The sequence below is a fragment of the Oculina patagonica genome, chromosome 5 (genome assembly GCF_052425735.1).
Source record: "Oculina patagonica isolate OP01 chromosome 5, crgOcupat, whole genome shotgun sequence".
NCBI lineage: Eukaryota > Metazoa > Cnidaria > Anthozoa > Scleractinia > Oculinidae > Oculina > Oculina patagonica.
Window position 1 is genome coordinate 11664763 of NC_135762.1, and position 15195 is coordinate 11679957.

At 37.5% G+C, this 15195-nt stretch overlaps 4 protein-coding genes and 1 long non-coding RNA gene across 5 annotated transcripts in view; 4 read left to right on the top strand and 1 right to left on the bottom strand.

Moving 5' to 3' along the window:
- Positions 1–11824, top strand: LOC144655530 (uncharacterized). Its single transcript, XM_078515769.1, has 3 exons — positions 1–66; positions 156–237; positions 9905–11824. The coding sequence occupies exon 3, from the start codon at positions 9949–9951 to the stop codon at positions 11593–11595; it is 1647 nt and encodes a 548-aa protein (XP_078371895.1). The 5' UTR covers positions 1–66; positions 156–237; positions 9905–9948; the 3' UTR covers positions 11596–11824.
- Positions 1–15195, top strand: part of LOC144655546 (uncharacterized) — a 93662-nt gene that overhangs the window by 47780 nt on the left and 30687 nt on the right. The gene's annotated exons all lie outside the window — the stretch shown is intronic.
- The window catches only part of LOC144655544 (uncharacterized), a 125200-nt gene that overhangs the window by 17871 nt on the left and 92134 nt on the right, over positions 1–15195 (top strand). The gene's annotated exons all lie outside the window — the stretch shown is intronic.
- Positions 4992–15195, bottom strand: part of LOC144655002 (uncharacterized) — a 10391-nt gene continuing 187 nt past the window's right edge. Inside the window, exons 2-3 of the long non-coding RNA XR_013571031.1 lie at positions 13324–13416; positions 4992–5116 (exon numbers count right to left, since the gene is read on the bottom strand). This is a non-coding gene — a long non-coding RNA (uncharacterized LOC144655002). The remainder of the gene's footprint in view (positions 5117–13323; positions 13417–15195) is intronic.
- The window catches only part of LOC144655515 (uncharacterized), a 21140-nt gene continuing 19620 nt past the window's right edge, over positions 13676–15195 (top strand). Inside the window, exons 1-2 of the mRNA XM_078515760.1 lie at positions 13676–13733; positions 13823–13904. The gene's annotated coding sequence lies outside the window, so the exon portion shown is untranslated. The remainder of the gene's footprint in view (positions 13734–13822; positions 13905–15195) is intronic.

Sequence of the window (15195 nt, forward strand, 5' to 3'; positions counted from 1 at the left end):
TAGTAACGTAGTAATGGCGGCGTTCATGTGATTTGTTGTCGAAGACATTTTCGCTGTTTTATAAAGGTGAGGGAGTCTAGGTTTATTCTGTTTTCACGTCTATTTAAGCTTTTGAATGCAGGATTACATATACGCGTGTCTCTTTATACGAATAGAGGGCTTAGCTTGAAATAACCACCGGTCAGTCGCCAGACAGTAGGACAGTGTGGTCGAACAAGGTTGCCGCTGTTTATCAAGGTAAGAGAGTCCGTAAGCATGCTTTCTTTATATCTTGCTCAGCTTTATAATACTAGGAGACAGATATGCGTCTCGCTAAATAAGAAGAGAATTCAATAAGAATACAAGGCTTGAAGTAACCGCAAGTCAGTCACCGGTCAAGATGCGTCCAGCCTGATAAATAGCATAAGGCAACTTTTCAGTTTTGACCGGCGAAAATTATATAACTAGTGGTAAGTGCGGGCCTTGACGCACTTAAGAGAAGGTACTGTTACGAGAGTGCGTAGTTTTGAATGGCAGTGTCGATAAATAAATGATAAATCACTTGACTAAAGACAATTATTGGATGAGGTTTTTGTGATATCCGGAATAATAAAGATCGAACTAAGTGGTATTAGCCAGTTATCGGCTGATAACACTTACCTCGACCTTGATTATTCCGAATATCACAAAATCCGAATCTAATAATTGTTTTATTATGCTTTTTTTTTTGGTAAAGAAAATAATGACAACGATTTCATCCTGTTTCAAAACTTGTGCTTATTCCGGTTTGTCGTTCTGCTTAAAGTGCCTATGAAGTAAAAAATATTTTTGCGTTTTTTTGTAGCTTATTATGTCTACTTTTTGAAAAGCCAAAAATATAATAATGTCAGAGAGAAAGAAATCGGATTTTTTGCCGCCTAAAGTGGCCCTGGTTTGGTAAATTAGTGGGGCCGGAGACTGGGAACGAGTTAGCGATCTGTGACGTAGGAAATTGTTCCACTGATTTGTTTACCCCATATTGCTTCTTATTGCTTCCATTGCTGTGCGGGTTCCCGCTCGAGTTTTACTCCAAATTATAAGTTTTTTTATCTCGATTTAAATATAGGGAAGCGATAATTTATTGTTTCTTCGAATGTAATTTCGATAGCAAGAATCGGAGAGGATCGATTCCGGTAAAACAGAAGTTGTTGGGACTGAAGGTTTACTCGATCGAGCGACGAAGAGATTGCGCGGCAGACGGGTCTTTTCCCGCAATGTTTATTACGTGCAACTGGTCTGGGAAGAAAAGCTATCTAAAATGCTTAAGTCGCCGAGACGATTAACATGAAGCCAGTAAGTATTTTATGACGGTCTATCAGCGTCTTCCTTCCTTACTGTTGTATTTATTCTTGTTTTTAATATTTCATGTTCAATCTGGCGATCCGACAGAACACATTTATGAACGGAGAATATCCAATACAATTAATCCATGTAACTCTTTAAATGTAAAAAAGCAAATAATAAATTTGCTTTGGGTGGCTGTATGGTTTGATGATTTTAAAAATTTCAATGCAATAAATACAAATTTATTTATTGACTGTGTGTACATACTGATGCTATCCCATGCGATCAGATTCATAAAAGGGTTGAAAATTTCTTCTTCAGTTCCTCCAGTTTATGATGGGTTCCCGATAAAACTGTCATTTTTTTGTTGAACGTTTTAGCTGCAGTATGGTTATAAACCTGGTGTGTATTTAATAATCTGATACCTGTGTATATATTTCTGCATGGTAGAGTGCACATTTACAATAGTCACTAAAATTTTGAGAACTTATGAACTTAAAAAGATCCCTGTTAATTTTATACTTTGTTCTTTAGAATCCCTATGGCAGACTCATATGAATGGCTTACCTATTAGATTTGTGGATACATGGGCTGGGATAGTTAAAGGCCCATTACCAGCTTATGTTTACATGTCAGATCATAACATTTGGTATAAATTCCTGCCTTTGGGGTTATGAAAGGGGTTGGCCCTCTTTGTAGAGGGTATGAGGTTCTTCTACTTTATACTTGCAAAATTAATTACCAGAAAAAAAAAAGGAAAAGGTAATAATAATAATCCTATTTCTGAAACTTTCACCTCTCATCTTAAGAAATTAAAACTATTCACTGTTTTCCGGGATCTTTTCCGAGGTTAAGAATATTTAAAAATTTGACGTTTCGATCAGTTTCACTGATCTTCTTCAGGCTGTTTGTTATCACAGATGCTTGTTATTCTACCTACCCTACATTATGGCACTTGAAATCTTGCACTCGGAATGATACTTGGCACGTTGTACTAAGAGGGTGATTACATGATTAAACACCACAATAAAATGTCATACCAGAGCACCTCATACTGGTGCATACCAGAGCAAGTCATACCGGTGCAAGGTTACCCTGGTTACTGTACCGCTGCAAGATTTTCATCCCATTATAAAAATTTATTCCGGTGTGATGTAAACATGGAATATGACTTGGCTGATGACTGTTTGCTTCATATATTTATATATATTACAGACAGTATTAATTTTTCATCTCACACCAGGGATCATGTAAACACCTCCCTGACACTGCACTGCCACAATAAACATTTGTATTGGTATCCTTCTATGATGTAATTTTTTTAGTTTATTGTTCATGTGCACTTTAGCCTGCATAGCAAGCGTTCCCGTGCGAGCGAAGTGCTGCTATGTGTCAGGCGTGAACGAATATTCTGGCGAAGCGCGAAACATTCTGGCCGCGCGAAAATTGTGGCGAGAGCAAAAAAGGAAAGAAAGGCGATGTGCACTTGAAAGTATCAATCCATGAAAAAAAAAAAAAATACAGAATGATTTTCTTTGTTTTTATAACTAAAACATCAAGTTGACAAGTATGATCAAAACTCACTTTGTTCAACTGGGAGACTGGGGTCTGGGTGACTAATAATAGAATAGAAACAATAATACTGTTTTGAGAGAGCCAGAAACTTGGATTTGGGAAACTAAAAAATGTATAATAGCAACATTTGACACATCAGCACATTCCAGGGAGACACCATGGCCTAACAGTTAGCATTTGGAACACCGGATCAAGTGGTCTGAGTTTGAGCCCTGAGTCCTGAGTCATTGCCTTAGGCTGTTGGGTGAGACACTAAAATCTCAGTGAGTGCCTCACGTAACCAAGGAGTATGAATGGTTACTTTAAAAATTATCAGGGAAATCCTGATATGCTGGGGGTTATCTGCTATGGGATAGCATTTCATCAGCACTAAGTTGCTATACTTCAGTCTCACTATATGTGTGTTGTAACCTGTGGAACTTGTGTATTAATCAAATGAGAGTAACAAAGCTTTCACTTAATAAGACAGGTATACAATCTTTGACCAGGGCCAGGGCCTACTTTATATTTACATTTACATGTGTTAGTATAGCCTGCTTTCTTTAACAGCATGCATATCGTAAATATTTCAGATATATTCAGTTTCTATTATATAATAATTCTTCTACAAGGCATTCGTGGGTGTCAAGAATATAGTATTATTATTCAGGTGCTGTAGTTTGCACTATAAACCAAAAATCAAAATGGCGCCCAGAAAGGAAGCAATAACTTCGATTTACCGGATAGCTTCATTAATCATAACACAGCCTATAAAACCAAACATTACTTGACTAAATAACTTGGGGCACCTTTATTTACCGTTACATTTATTGTATGATTCATTTTATACTTCATATATTCTTGCGCGAGTCGTCAGGTGTGCTTTGAGAAATCGAAACAAATCTACAAATGCTAAGTGCATAAATACAAAATTTAATGTGCTTTCCGATCGCGAGAGACAAGAGAAAAGTTTGACGAGCAGTGTTTCTTGTGGCAATAGCCACTTGGATTAGATACCTCTAGCTGGACTCCACTGTCTGAATAAAATGCCGCCAACGCTTTTTCGAAGACCATAGTTGCAGCTTTCGTCAAAATGTGCTGGAGGCTGATTTGTGGGACATTGTCGCCGTGAATTCGCAGAAACCGACTCCAGTTCTGCCGCAAAGTTCAGTTTTTGTCTAGATAATGCATCGATACTCTCGCTGTACTTGTTTTGTCTCGGCAATTGGTTTTATTGGGGCCTCCGAGCACGCATTGGTTACCTCTTGCACTCTCCCTTCTCTTATCCGCCATTACGCTCGAGTTGTCTGAACAATTTCCTACGTCACGACCTAGTAATATGAGATCTCGTTTTGGCCGCGCGCGAAATGGCCCCACTTTTCAGACGTCACATTCGAACTTTAGGCGGCAAAAACTCGGATTTTTCTCTCTTTAACACTATTCGCTTTTGGGCATTTCGAAAAGTACATATAACAAGCTACAAAAAAACGCAAAAATATTTTTTACTTCATAGGCACTTTAATTCTGAATGCTCTTTCCTGAAAGTATTTCGTGAAATAGTTCTTTCCCAATTTATGTCAGTGAATTTATCGTCCAGCAATTTTTCACCTTATAAATGTCAAATTATTTCTAAGTTGAAGAAGCGAATAGACGAACTATGAATTTCCTTAGCCGCCAGATGCCTGCCACATTACATTGCTCTTGGAAATCATGCACTGTGCGCGCAACCTGCAGATAAGTAAATAATCTGCTAGCCGATTATTCACTGAGCTGTAGGTTGCGCGGATTCCCAGAATTAGCTGTAGGCTCTTAGCCAATGAGAAGACAGCTAGTGACTATAGTGTATAATAATACCGAGTAATGCGTCACGTAGGGAATGCATGATTTTATCGTTTCCAAGAGCCGCGAACCAAATAGAGTTGTTTTTTTTTACTGAGTGTGTAGTCAAAGTGTAGACAAGTGTTGGAGTCATTTGTTTTGCGGTGGTTTATATGCGATACAACCACAGCAAGTCTTCTCAAAAGCAACGTCTGCAAAATCTAATGTTTGCAATCTTCCGTGTGACAAAATCTGCGATCTTATGTGACAAACTGTTGAGATTGACACATTTTTTACCATACTTGAAGAACAAATTGTCAACTTCTAGTGTTGCAACATAATGTTGTGATTGACACATTTTTCTCATTCTTTTTCGCATTTTTCAACTTCCGCCCAGTCCACTGGTGGCTGTCAAGAGTAGGGGTGCAGGCCTCTCTTGGGCCTGCAATAAAACAATGATTAGATTATGAGTTCAACATTTCTATAAAGTGATGATAACTTCTAGGGCTAAAAGCTGAATTGAATATCTCTGCCAGCTATACTTAAGTTTCATTTAAATGGAAGGAAACATGATTTAAAAAAGACTATGGAGATTTTAAAAAAATTATCATGTCTCTTGAAGCAGTAAGTAAAAATCGCAATTGTATGACACAAGATGGTCAAGGTGAAAGTAAGGTTGAAAGAGCAGCCTTTCAATTTAAATTATTTCAATCTTTTAAATTGAAATAAATTTTAAAGTAAGATTCCAAGAAATTGTTGAACATTTCATTAGATGTTTGTTGAATTTGAGAACTTCTTTGATGCCAAATCTTCTCACTTTTTTTTGTCTATATTTACTGATCCATTTGGGATTCTTTAATTATGTATGTACATTTGAATGCCAGGGTTGGAATGTTGTTATTTGTAACTGAAATTTATGTTAAACAATCAGGCCTACTGATAAGGTGCAATAAAAAATGGAAATCGTGCGATATTTTCAGGGCAGATTATGCAATTAAAAAGGCTAATTATGCTATAAATGATGTAAATCATCATACGATATTTTTCTGAGGAATTTTAAGCTGTTTACGTAGTCGCTAGTTGCACAATGTTGGTTAGTTATTTTAACTTACATATCAAGATAAGTGTAAAATTGTCATAGTCTCTATAATCTCTACATCCTCTACCGTTATGCAAGCTTCCAGGGTATTCCATTAATTTGAACAAAACTAATAGTACAGTAGTCCAGATTACAATAAGTAATGAGTAGGCAGTGAAGAAAAGATTGATGCCACTTTCTGACGAAAATTTCCCTCATTTTTTGTTAAGTTCAAAGCTATAGGGTCATACTGCAGTAGTAAAACCTGGGATTCCAATAGCAGTCATCAAAAGCCAAGAATCAGTTTTGCTTTCATGTACTCTTCTGTGCATCGTTCCTTTATATGCGTATGGTTTGTTATATTTATACCCATAGGCGTACAGGCACCTTCGGACCTGGGGGGGGGGGGGGGGGGGGCAGAGACCTTGTTGCCCGAAAAAATGGCATGGGCTGAAAGCCGAATAAACAGGCATTCTAAATGGATAACAGAATGTGCGTTAAAATAGCTGTGTACAAACCTTGCCTGCTTGCTTAAAGGAAATGACAGTTCTTTAATTAATCTTGTGGCGTTGTCTGAAGATGTCAACAAACTGAATCCTTTTTCTTCTGAAATATTTTATTTATTCACTTTAGTTCAGCAAAAATAAAAGTATTTTTGGGAGGCAATTTACATTGTTTTTCCCCAACTTGAAAGTTATTTAAAATGTGTGAAACATTCAGGGACGAAAGGGTTGAAACATATTGTTGAGCTCATTGGAGTCAAAAGCATTAGTTATAAATTACATTTGTAACCATATCGCAGCTTTGTTTCAAGGTCTTAAACTGGGTCCACCATGGTAAAGCTGATTGCAGCTGAATTATGCAGAATTTTGCGAGAAAAATTAAATATGGTTATAGCAATTTGCGAGAGGAAACAAAGCAGATAAATGGGAAATTTGGACCTTTGATCCACAGAGTTCGGTATATTTCCAATACTTTTTCTGTTGATATAATTAGTTTTGATTGTAATGTTGAGATTTGTCTACTTATCTTCTATTTTTTCTCTGGCTTGTTGCCCGAATTCTTAGCGTTTTGCCCGAAATATTTTGGTACTGGGGGGGGGGGGGGGCTGCAGCCCCAGGTCATAAATCATAATAGTACGGTAAATACTCAAACAGTGGAAAGCATTTTTGGCACGCGCTGATTGGCTACTCAAACTCGAAATATCCTTTGCTATTCAACTCCAAGCGACTCGTGAGAAAATTACACTAATTAATCGGGCGGGGCCTGGGCCCGATTCATAATCTACACGGATTTTTTTTTTTGTCTGTAAATCGTTCCAGACGCATGCGGCCCTGCCGACTCTTTGGTCACGGTCACGCAAATTTTGATGTTTCGGTTAGCGATCGCTCGTATTATGAACACTCTGCTCTCTGTTCAGTGTGGAGTGTATGTTTGTGTCATTCGTGCGTTTGATTCAGCGGGCACTGAATGTTTACAATGCGAGTGTTTTGACATGTCCAAGCTAATTAAAAATGAAACGATTACCCACGGGCCCAGGTGACTCCTTGGTCACGCAAGTTTTGATGTTTATTGGCGATCGCTCGCCTGTAGTTATAAATAATCATACATCTATATTAAAAATATTTACGAATTCTCTGCGCTCTGTTTTTTGTAAAATATTTATTTTTTAATTCAAGCGTATGGCTCGTTGCAAGCACTGAATATTCACGTTGCGATTTGACATGGCCAAACTATTTATAAATGAAAAATGAATTATTTTCTGTGTGTTATGCAAGTGTTTTGAGTTTATTTTTGGAATCGAAAGGAAATTGCAAACCCAGCAAAAATTTGGGGAAATTACCTGCTGAATCACGTAGTCAGGTTTCTCTATTTGCGTGCTTTTAATCACGCGACTTCGCAAATGCCACTGAAAGCTGTGTTTTTCTAGCAAAATAGCAGTTAAACTTCAAGAACTTGATTTTTAAGCTTCTTTTATTTCAACTGAAATCAATTTATGCCATTCAAGTGGTTTGAGTGTATTTTAAGTAAGATTCGGAACAAAATAAATATTTGCAAGCCCAGACAGGAATTTGTTTATGCATGTGGATCAAAAAAAAAGATGACGTAATCAGGGAAATTTTGGTTCAAAACTCCAACCTTCTTGACTGGTGCAAAACTCGGACTTGAGTCGTCGGACAACGCTAAACGGAGAAATACAATGAGATGGCCTCAGTCTACTTTCTATTTTGGCGTGAAATGGACTCCCTTTTATTGTCATTCAACTGATTTGGGTTTATTTTATTCAACAGTTAGAACAAAAAAAATAATTGCATGCCTAAGCATGAATTTATCCGGCTAGGCAAGAGATGATGCGATGAAGGAAATTCAGGTCACCCACACTCTGTGACTCACGCAAACACGACTTGTGTGTTTCTCAATTTACTGCTTTTATAAAAAATGTTTTACTGTGCTGCGCCGTTCCTTTCTAGCCAATTTTAAAAAAGAATCGAAAAGAAGTGGTCAAACATTAACCGCCCGATTGTAAACTGCTTGAAGTTTCTTGTTAATGGAATATACTGATCAAAAGTCATCCTTTGGGCTATATATATTATCTCACTGTTTGAGAATATACTAAAACAACTATTTACCTCAGTGTCATTGGCTAGTGGTGGATGTTCATCTCACCACCTCGCAGCTCAGTATCCTAGCTGAACCGTGTTTCAAAATACCTTTTGAAAGAGATGTTTTTGATTTGTTTTGTTCTTTTCTTTTTAAGAAACATGTTTTGAGCAGTTAAAACCGCAACTTAATTTAATTAAAGTGAAATTACAGCAAAAACCCGTGTATAAGAACCTACTTCTTCAGAAATTGGCAAAACAGGTTCTTGTATTTTGGGGTACTTATTGACAGTTCAGGCTGAGTAGGTTCTTAATTTCTACAGAGTAGACATGTTATTAAATCTGGTCTGTTCTTCATTACAAATATTTATTAATGTACCCATATTGCCAAAAGACCAACAACATTAATTGATCAATGATACAGTACCGTATACAAAATGTATCTTTCCATCAAGAACTGTCAATATGGAAATACTGCTGTAACAGAAACAAATTGAATTGATTGAAATTGCAAAAAAATTACCGGGGTATATATATTTTGCAAAATATTTGGTTTTTGGTAAAAATATATAAATTAAATAGTTAAACCCCACAAATACATGTAAGAACCTGGTGGAATTTGTTTGGCTAAACAGCTTTTTATATTCTGGGGTATTAAAAAAGCAAATTTCTGCCAGAAGGTTCTTACACGCAAGTTTTTACTGTATGTCGCCAAGAAAAAACAAAAAACAAAAGTATCATGTTTCAGCATTTGCAGCGAAAAGAAAAGTATCTCGTTACAAATCAACCAATTATTGTGTTACAATTGCAAAGACAAGCGTAAGGGACACCGGTGAAGGAACAGTCACACATTGGAAGTAAAATAAAGCAAATAAACATGAAACACAAAACACACTTCCAATTGATCGACTCCATTTTGAGTCTCTGAGTTTACCCACAATTCTGGTATAAGAGTGATTGGTACAGAATGCTAGGAATAATTCCGATTGCCCGTATTGAAAAACGCCTGTCAAGATGCCTGGTCCTGGCATGAGTAAACTTGGGTAATTAATATGGCGGCAAAGAGGCAGCCATTATCGCAGCAACTTTCTAATTAATAAAGAGGAGGAAGAAAGTATGAAGACTGTAATTAATTTTTCGAATGTTCAGGCAGTGCTATCAAAAGCAGTTTTTTCTTGTCCGTTTTGACTATTTATTCAATGACAGAAACACCAAAAATAAACTGTTTGTGGCAGAGAAGAGAAATATTCCCGCAGGCGTATTCCGAGATTAGTTTACCATTTTCATTGTAAGCTAACTTACCGTTGCAAAATGATACATTCAAGTGTAATCTTCATGGAAATACAAGCAAAATCAAGAGTTCAAAAATCGAACGTTGGATTGAGTTCAATTGAACTCTTTTTGTGGTGAGTTCAATTTCGTTCGAATGCTGAACTCAATCTAACTCAATATATGAACTGAGTTTCACACCAGTTTCCTTTTCCATACCTTTTTACAGTTTTTACTTAGAGAAAACCCTGATACAATTTGTTTTTTATTTCCAATTTCTTAGGAATACGCATTACTGACAACAATCCTGACTGGTCTACTAACAAGATGCCTCGTAACTATGTCGACCATAGCACGTCTGTTGGCGACGAAGAAAATGAAGTGAAAGAAAAGATGGTAGTAAGCAAGCACCAGGAAGAAACACACAGTGGGAAGAAGGCGTACACGTGCAACCATTGTAAGAAGTGCTTTAGTAGTTCATCAAGTCGCACAAGACATGAGCGAACACATACAGGAGTGAAACCTTATACATGCAAGTATTGTAACAAGTGCTTTAACACATCATCAGAATGCAAGTCGCATGAGCGAACGCATACAGGAGTGAAGCCGTATACATGCAAGCATTGTGAAAAGTGCTTTAGCAAGTTAGGAAATTGCAAGAAACATGAACAAACGCATACAGGAGTGAAGCCGTATACATGCAAGCATTGTGAAAAGTGCTTTAGCCGTTTACCGAATTGCAAGTTACATGAACGAACACATACAGGAGTGAAGCCGTATGCATGCAAGTATTGTAATAAGTGTTTTAGCAATTCATCAAATTGCAAGGTACATGAACGTACACACACAGGGGTGAAGCCATATACGTGCAAGTATTGTAATAAGAGCTTTAGGCAGTTATGGCAATGTAAGCAACATGAAAGAGTTCATACAGGAGAGAAGCCATATTCATGTAAACACTGCAAAAAGTGCTTTAGATGTCAATCAGATTGCAAGAAACATGAACGAATACATGCAGGAGTGAAGCCATATGCTTGCAAGCATTGCAGTAAATGTTTTAGCAGTCAATCAAACTGCAAGCAACATGAACTAACACATACAGCAGAAAAAACATTTGAATGCAGTTATTGTAACAAGTGCTTTAGCACGTCAATATATTGCAAGATACATGAAAGAACACATTCACAAATGAAGCCGTATAAGTGCGGGCATTGCAATAAGTGTTTTAGGCAGTTATCAAATTGCAAGGAACATGAACGAACCCATACAGGAGAAAAGCCATATGCATGCAAGCATTGCAATAAGTGCTTTCGCAGTTCATCACACCGCAAGCAACATGAACGAATTCATACAGGAGAGAAACCGTATGAATGTAAACATTGCAAAAAGTGCTTTAGCCGTTCATCAGATTGCAAGGAACATGAACGAATCCATACAGGAGTGAAGCCGTATGCATGCAAGCATTGTGAAAAGTGCTTTCGCAGTTCATCACACTGCAAGCAACATGAACGAACACATACAGGAGTAAAACCATTCGCATGTAAATATTGTAACAAGTGTTTTACCACGTCATCATGTTGCAAGCTACATGAACGAACACATACAGGAGTGAAGCCTTATACCTGCAAGCATTGTAAAAAGTGCTTTAGCAGCTCATCGAATTGCAGGCAGCATGAACAATTACATACAGGAGTGACGTCGTACTCGTGCAAACATTGTGGAAGACGCTTTAACAAATCTTCAAACTGCAAGACCCATGAAAGGCGACACATGCAACAAAAGTCCTCAAAACGAAAGCAGGAAACAGCAGGAACTCACTTTGACACAAAGTCCCGTATGTTGTCATCGTTGACTGAAGAAAATTCAAGCCAAGTTGAAAGCCTCACTTGTTGGATTTGTCAGGAGGAGTTAAGCAGTGCGGCTTGTCTCGTCAAACATTACGATGATCATATGAAAAAAGTAACGCCTATGTAAATAGCATGCTTAGCAGTCGCCCGTCCTTTATTTTGTTCATTTTAAGTTCTTATTATAGAAATGCTAGATGAAAAAAAGCCACATTATTTTACGATATGGAATAAACGTTTTTCACTTTCTGAGAGAAAAGGTCTCCTTCTTTCTCCTCATTAGATTGAATTCGTGTAACCCGTTTTTTATATGTTAATAATATTCTAATGTTTGTGTTCAATAAAACAATACACGAGTGGTCAGAAAACCTCAAAGAAATGACTTAAATAGTTATACAGAAATTAGTATAAACAGGACGTGTCTTTCTTGCAGTTCAAGAACATGTTCAACCTAAATCGAAAAATTAGCAGTCTGGTTCAAATCACACAGGATTTAGTCATTTCACATTGATGTTTGTCAATTGATTGGTCATATTGCATTCTGCACTGTCCTTTGAGTCTCTGAGTTAGTAAATTCGATGCAGAAATGAGTTTATTTAGTGCAGAAAAAAGGAAATTCGGTGCAAAAAGACGGAGAAACAAACAGAGCACATAAGATCGACATAAGAGGAGGGCCAATCAAACGCTTCCACGCGATCTGAATGGCGCGAAGTTTTTTTGTAGTTAGTCAGATAGGTAGATAGTCCAGTTACTTAATTGACTGATGGTAAAACCGTGTATAAATATGCTTATCTTATCTTATCTGCTTCGAGATGCGAGTAAAAAAATGGCTGGCCCTTTGAGCACAGTAGAGGAGTAGAAGACCAGAAGACAGCTCTAAACAGAATAGCACTGAAAAGCACGGGTTTTTGGTTCTCTTTTTGAAATAAGTGGTTTTTCAAGAAGGGAATTGCCGGCGAAATCGAAACTACGAGCCTAATAAGCTTCACCCTTTGCTTGAGCAAATTTATTTGCACCGAATTCGCCGAATAAAAAAACAAACACACTGGCTAAGGTTATGGACCATATAGCCTCAAAGTAATGACTACATCGCTTGAATAGCTTCACTCGGCTGGCCGTCAAAAGCGCCCAAGCTCGACCAGTATTATATAAGCAGAAGAAAATCCCTGGAAGAGGTAAACTTAGAATTTTTATCAGACAATTCGTTTACTGTTTAGCCAGATATTTCGGCCAAAAAACATTGAGAAACCTGTACGTTGTTTAGGCTTTGACATTGTTTTGAATGAACGCGTGATGATATTTGCCGAGTTTGTATAAATTGTTTTTCAATGTAACTTGTGCGATGCAAGTTATACAGTAGTTATGTAGGATATACACTGAGGCATTTGCACCAGCGCGGGGCGAGCACAACAACAAATCAACTTCCATTGACAAGCACTATATAAAAGACAAACACTGTATTGTCCCGAACGGACCTTGACAAACAGTGTCAAGTCCTTAGAAGTGCAAGAATAAGTTTGATTGTTTAGTGCAAGAAATGCTACTAATCAGAGAATTGTCACCATCTCTTAATGTCCAATCAGACTTAATCCAAGCCAAACTATTTGCGTGACATCGCATATTTTATTATGTTAATCTTAAGCAAACGTTTTCTGACAGTTTATTATTTTCATGTTTTGAACTTGAAAATGGCGTCATGACGACTCCGAAACGTCGTTCGATTTTATCGTTTATTTTTACTTGTTTATGTATATCAAAACCAAACTAAGACTGGTCTATATTAAAAAGCAAGGGAACCCGAAAAATGGGACACCTGAACAGTCCGGAAAATCCTTGAAAAAGCTTATCGTACACTTACTAGGGTGCTCCAGCGTTCCCGTGTCCGACGTTTCTGTGTTCCTCGCCAGGTTCACTGTGGTTACTGGACTGTGCTGCTCCTTGATCCACAACACTTTGACAATGTTATGACGCAATTTATCATCAATAACAGAATAGACATAAGAAAAACTGATGTCAATTTGTTTTGCAAATTGACATCAGTTTTGAAAATCGTTTACTCTTGGGTGCTCCTAACCTGCGATCAGGCATTTTTTTTTTCCCCTTGTTTCAGGTTAGGGTGCTCCGGAGTTCCCGCGCTCCGACGTTCCCACTTTCGGAGCCAGCGTTACTATGGTTACCGACTGCGGAGAATGGGCTCTAGTAACGTAGTTATGGCGGCGTTCATGTGATTTGTTGTCGAAGACCATTTTAATTTGCTGTTTTATAAAGGTGAGGGAGTCTAGGTTTATTCTGTTTTCACGTCTATTTAAGCTTTTGAATGCAGGATAACATATACGCGTGTCTTTTTACACGAATAGAGGGCTTAGCTTGAAATAACCACCGGTCAGTCGCCAGACAGTAGGACAGTGTGGTCGAACAAGGTTGCTGCTGTTTATCAAGGTAAGAGAGTCCGTAAGCATGCTTTCTTTATATCTTGCTCAGCTTTATAATACTAGGAGACAGATATGCGTCTCGCTAAATAAGAATACAAGGCTTGAAGTAACCGCAAGTCAGTCACCGGTCAAGATGCGTCAGCCTGATAAATAGCATAAGGCAACTTTTCAATTCAGTTTTGACCGGCGAAAATTATATAACTAGTGGTAAGTGCGAGCCTTGACGCACTTAAGAGAAGGAACTGTTACGATAGTGCGTAGTTTTAAATGGCAGTGTCGATAAATAAATGATAAATCACTGGACAAAAGACAATTATTAAGCAATTATTGGATGAGGTTGAGCATGATATCGTGAATTATCAAAACCGAGGTCTGTGTTATCTGCCGAAGCCGAAGGCTGAGGCGGATAACACAGACATGAGGTTTTGATAATTCACGATATCATGTGAAAACCGAATTCAATAATTGTTTTATTATACGTTTTCAAACAATTTGCCATAACTTCCTTTAGCGCCGGCGTAAAACTTCGTCAGAACATTAACCAAAGCGGTTTTATAATTATCTTGTGGTTCCTCCAGGTTCTTCTCCCTCAAATAATCATTCAGAATTTTTACACTTGTTTTTGTTGTTCTATTGGTGTTATAGAATCTATATTCTCGATCAAAACTTTCAATTCCTCTTCGGAAACGGAGGCGAATCGCTCCGCCATATTTTTAAAAGTTTGACAGCACTACACGGACGAGGGGCTTGAAACTAGGCAGACTTTGAACTCGACATGATAACCCAATGCGCTCGACCAATCACGTGTTTCAAAGTAATTCTAATGTATAATAAAAACAATTATTGGATGAGGTTTTTGTGATATCCGGAATAATAAAGGTCGAGCTAAGTGGTATCAGCCAGTTATCGGCTGATAACACTTACCTTGACCTTGATTATTCCGAATATCACAAAATCCGAATCTAATAATTGTTTTATTATGCATTGTTTTTTTGGTAAAGAAAATAATGACAACGATTTCAACCTGTTTCAAAACTTGTGCTAATTCTGGTTTGTTGTTCTGCTTAATTCTGAATGCTCTTTCCTGAAAGTATTTCGTGAAATGAGTTTGTTCGTAGCACGAGAAAAAGTTCGAGCCCTAGTCAACTTTGAGTCAAGAGTCAACTTCGAGTCAAGTTAAAATTTCTTTTTTTTTTTGCAGTTTTATTTTTAATTGCTGTGTGAAAATTATATACGTACCGGAGGTATAAGAACAGCAAGATTTGAATCATTTCAACTCTTCTTTTCAGTTTTATATT

Excerpts from the sequence above, each read along its gene's own strand:
- LOC144655530 (XM_078515769.1), top strand. The coding sequence starts at position 9,949 with ATGCCTCGTAACTATGTCGACCATAGCACGTCTGTTGGCGACGAAGAA.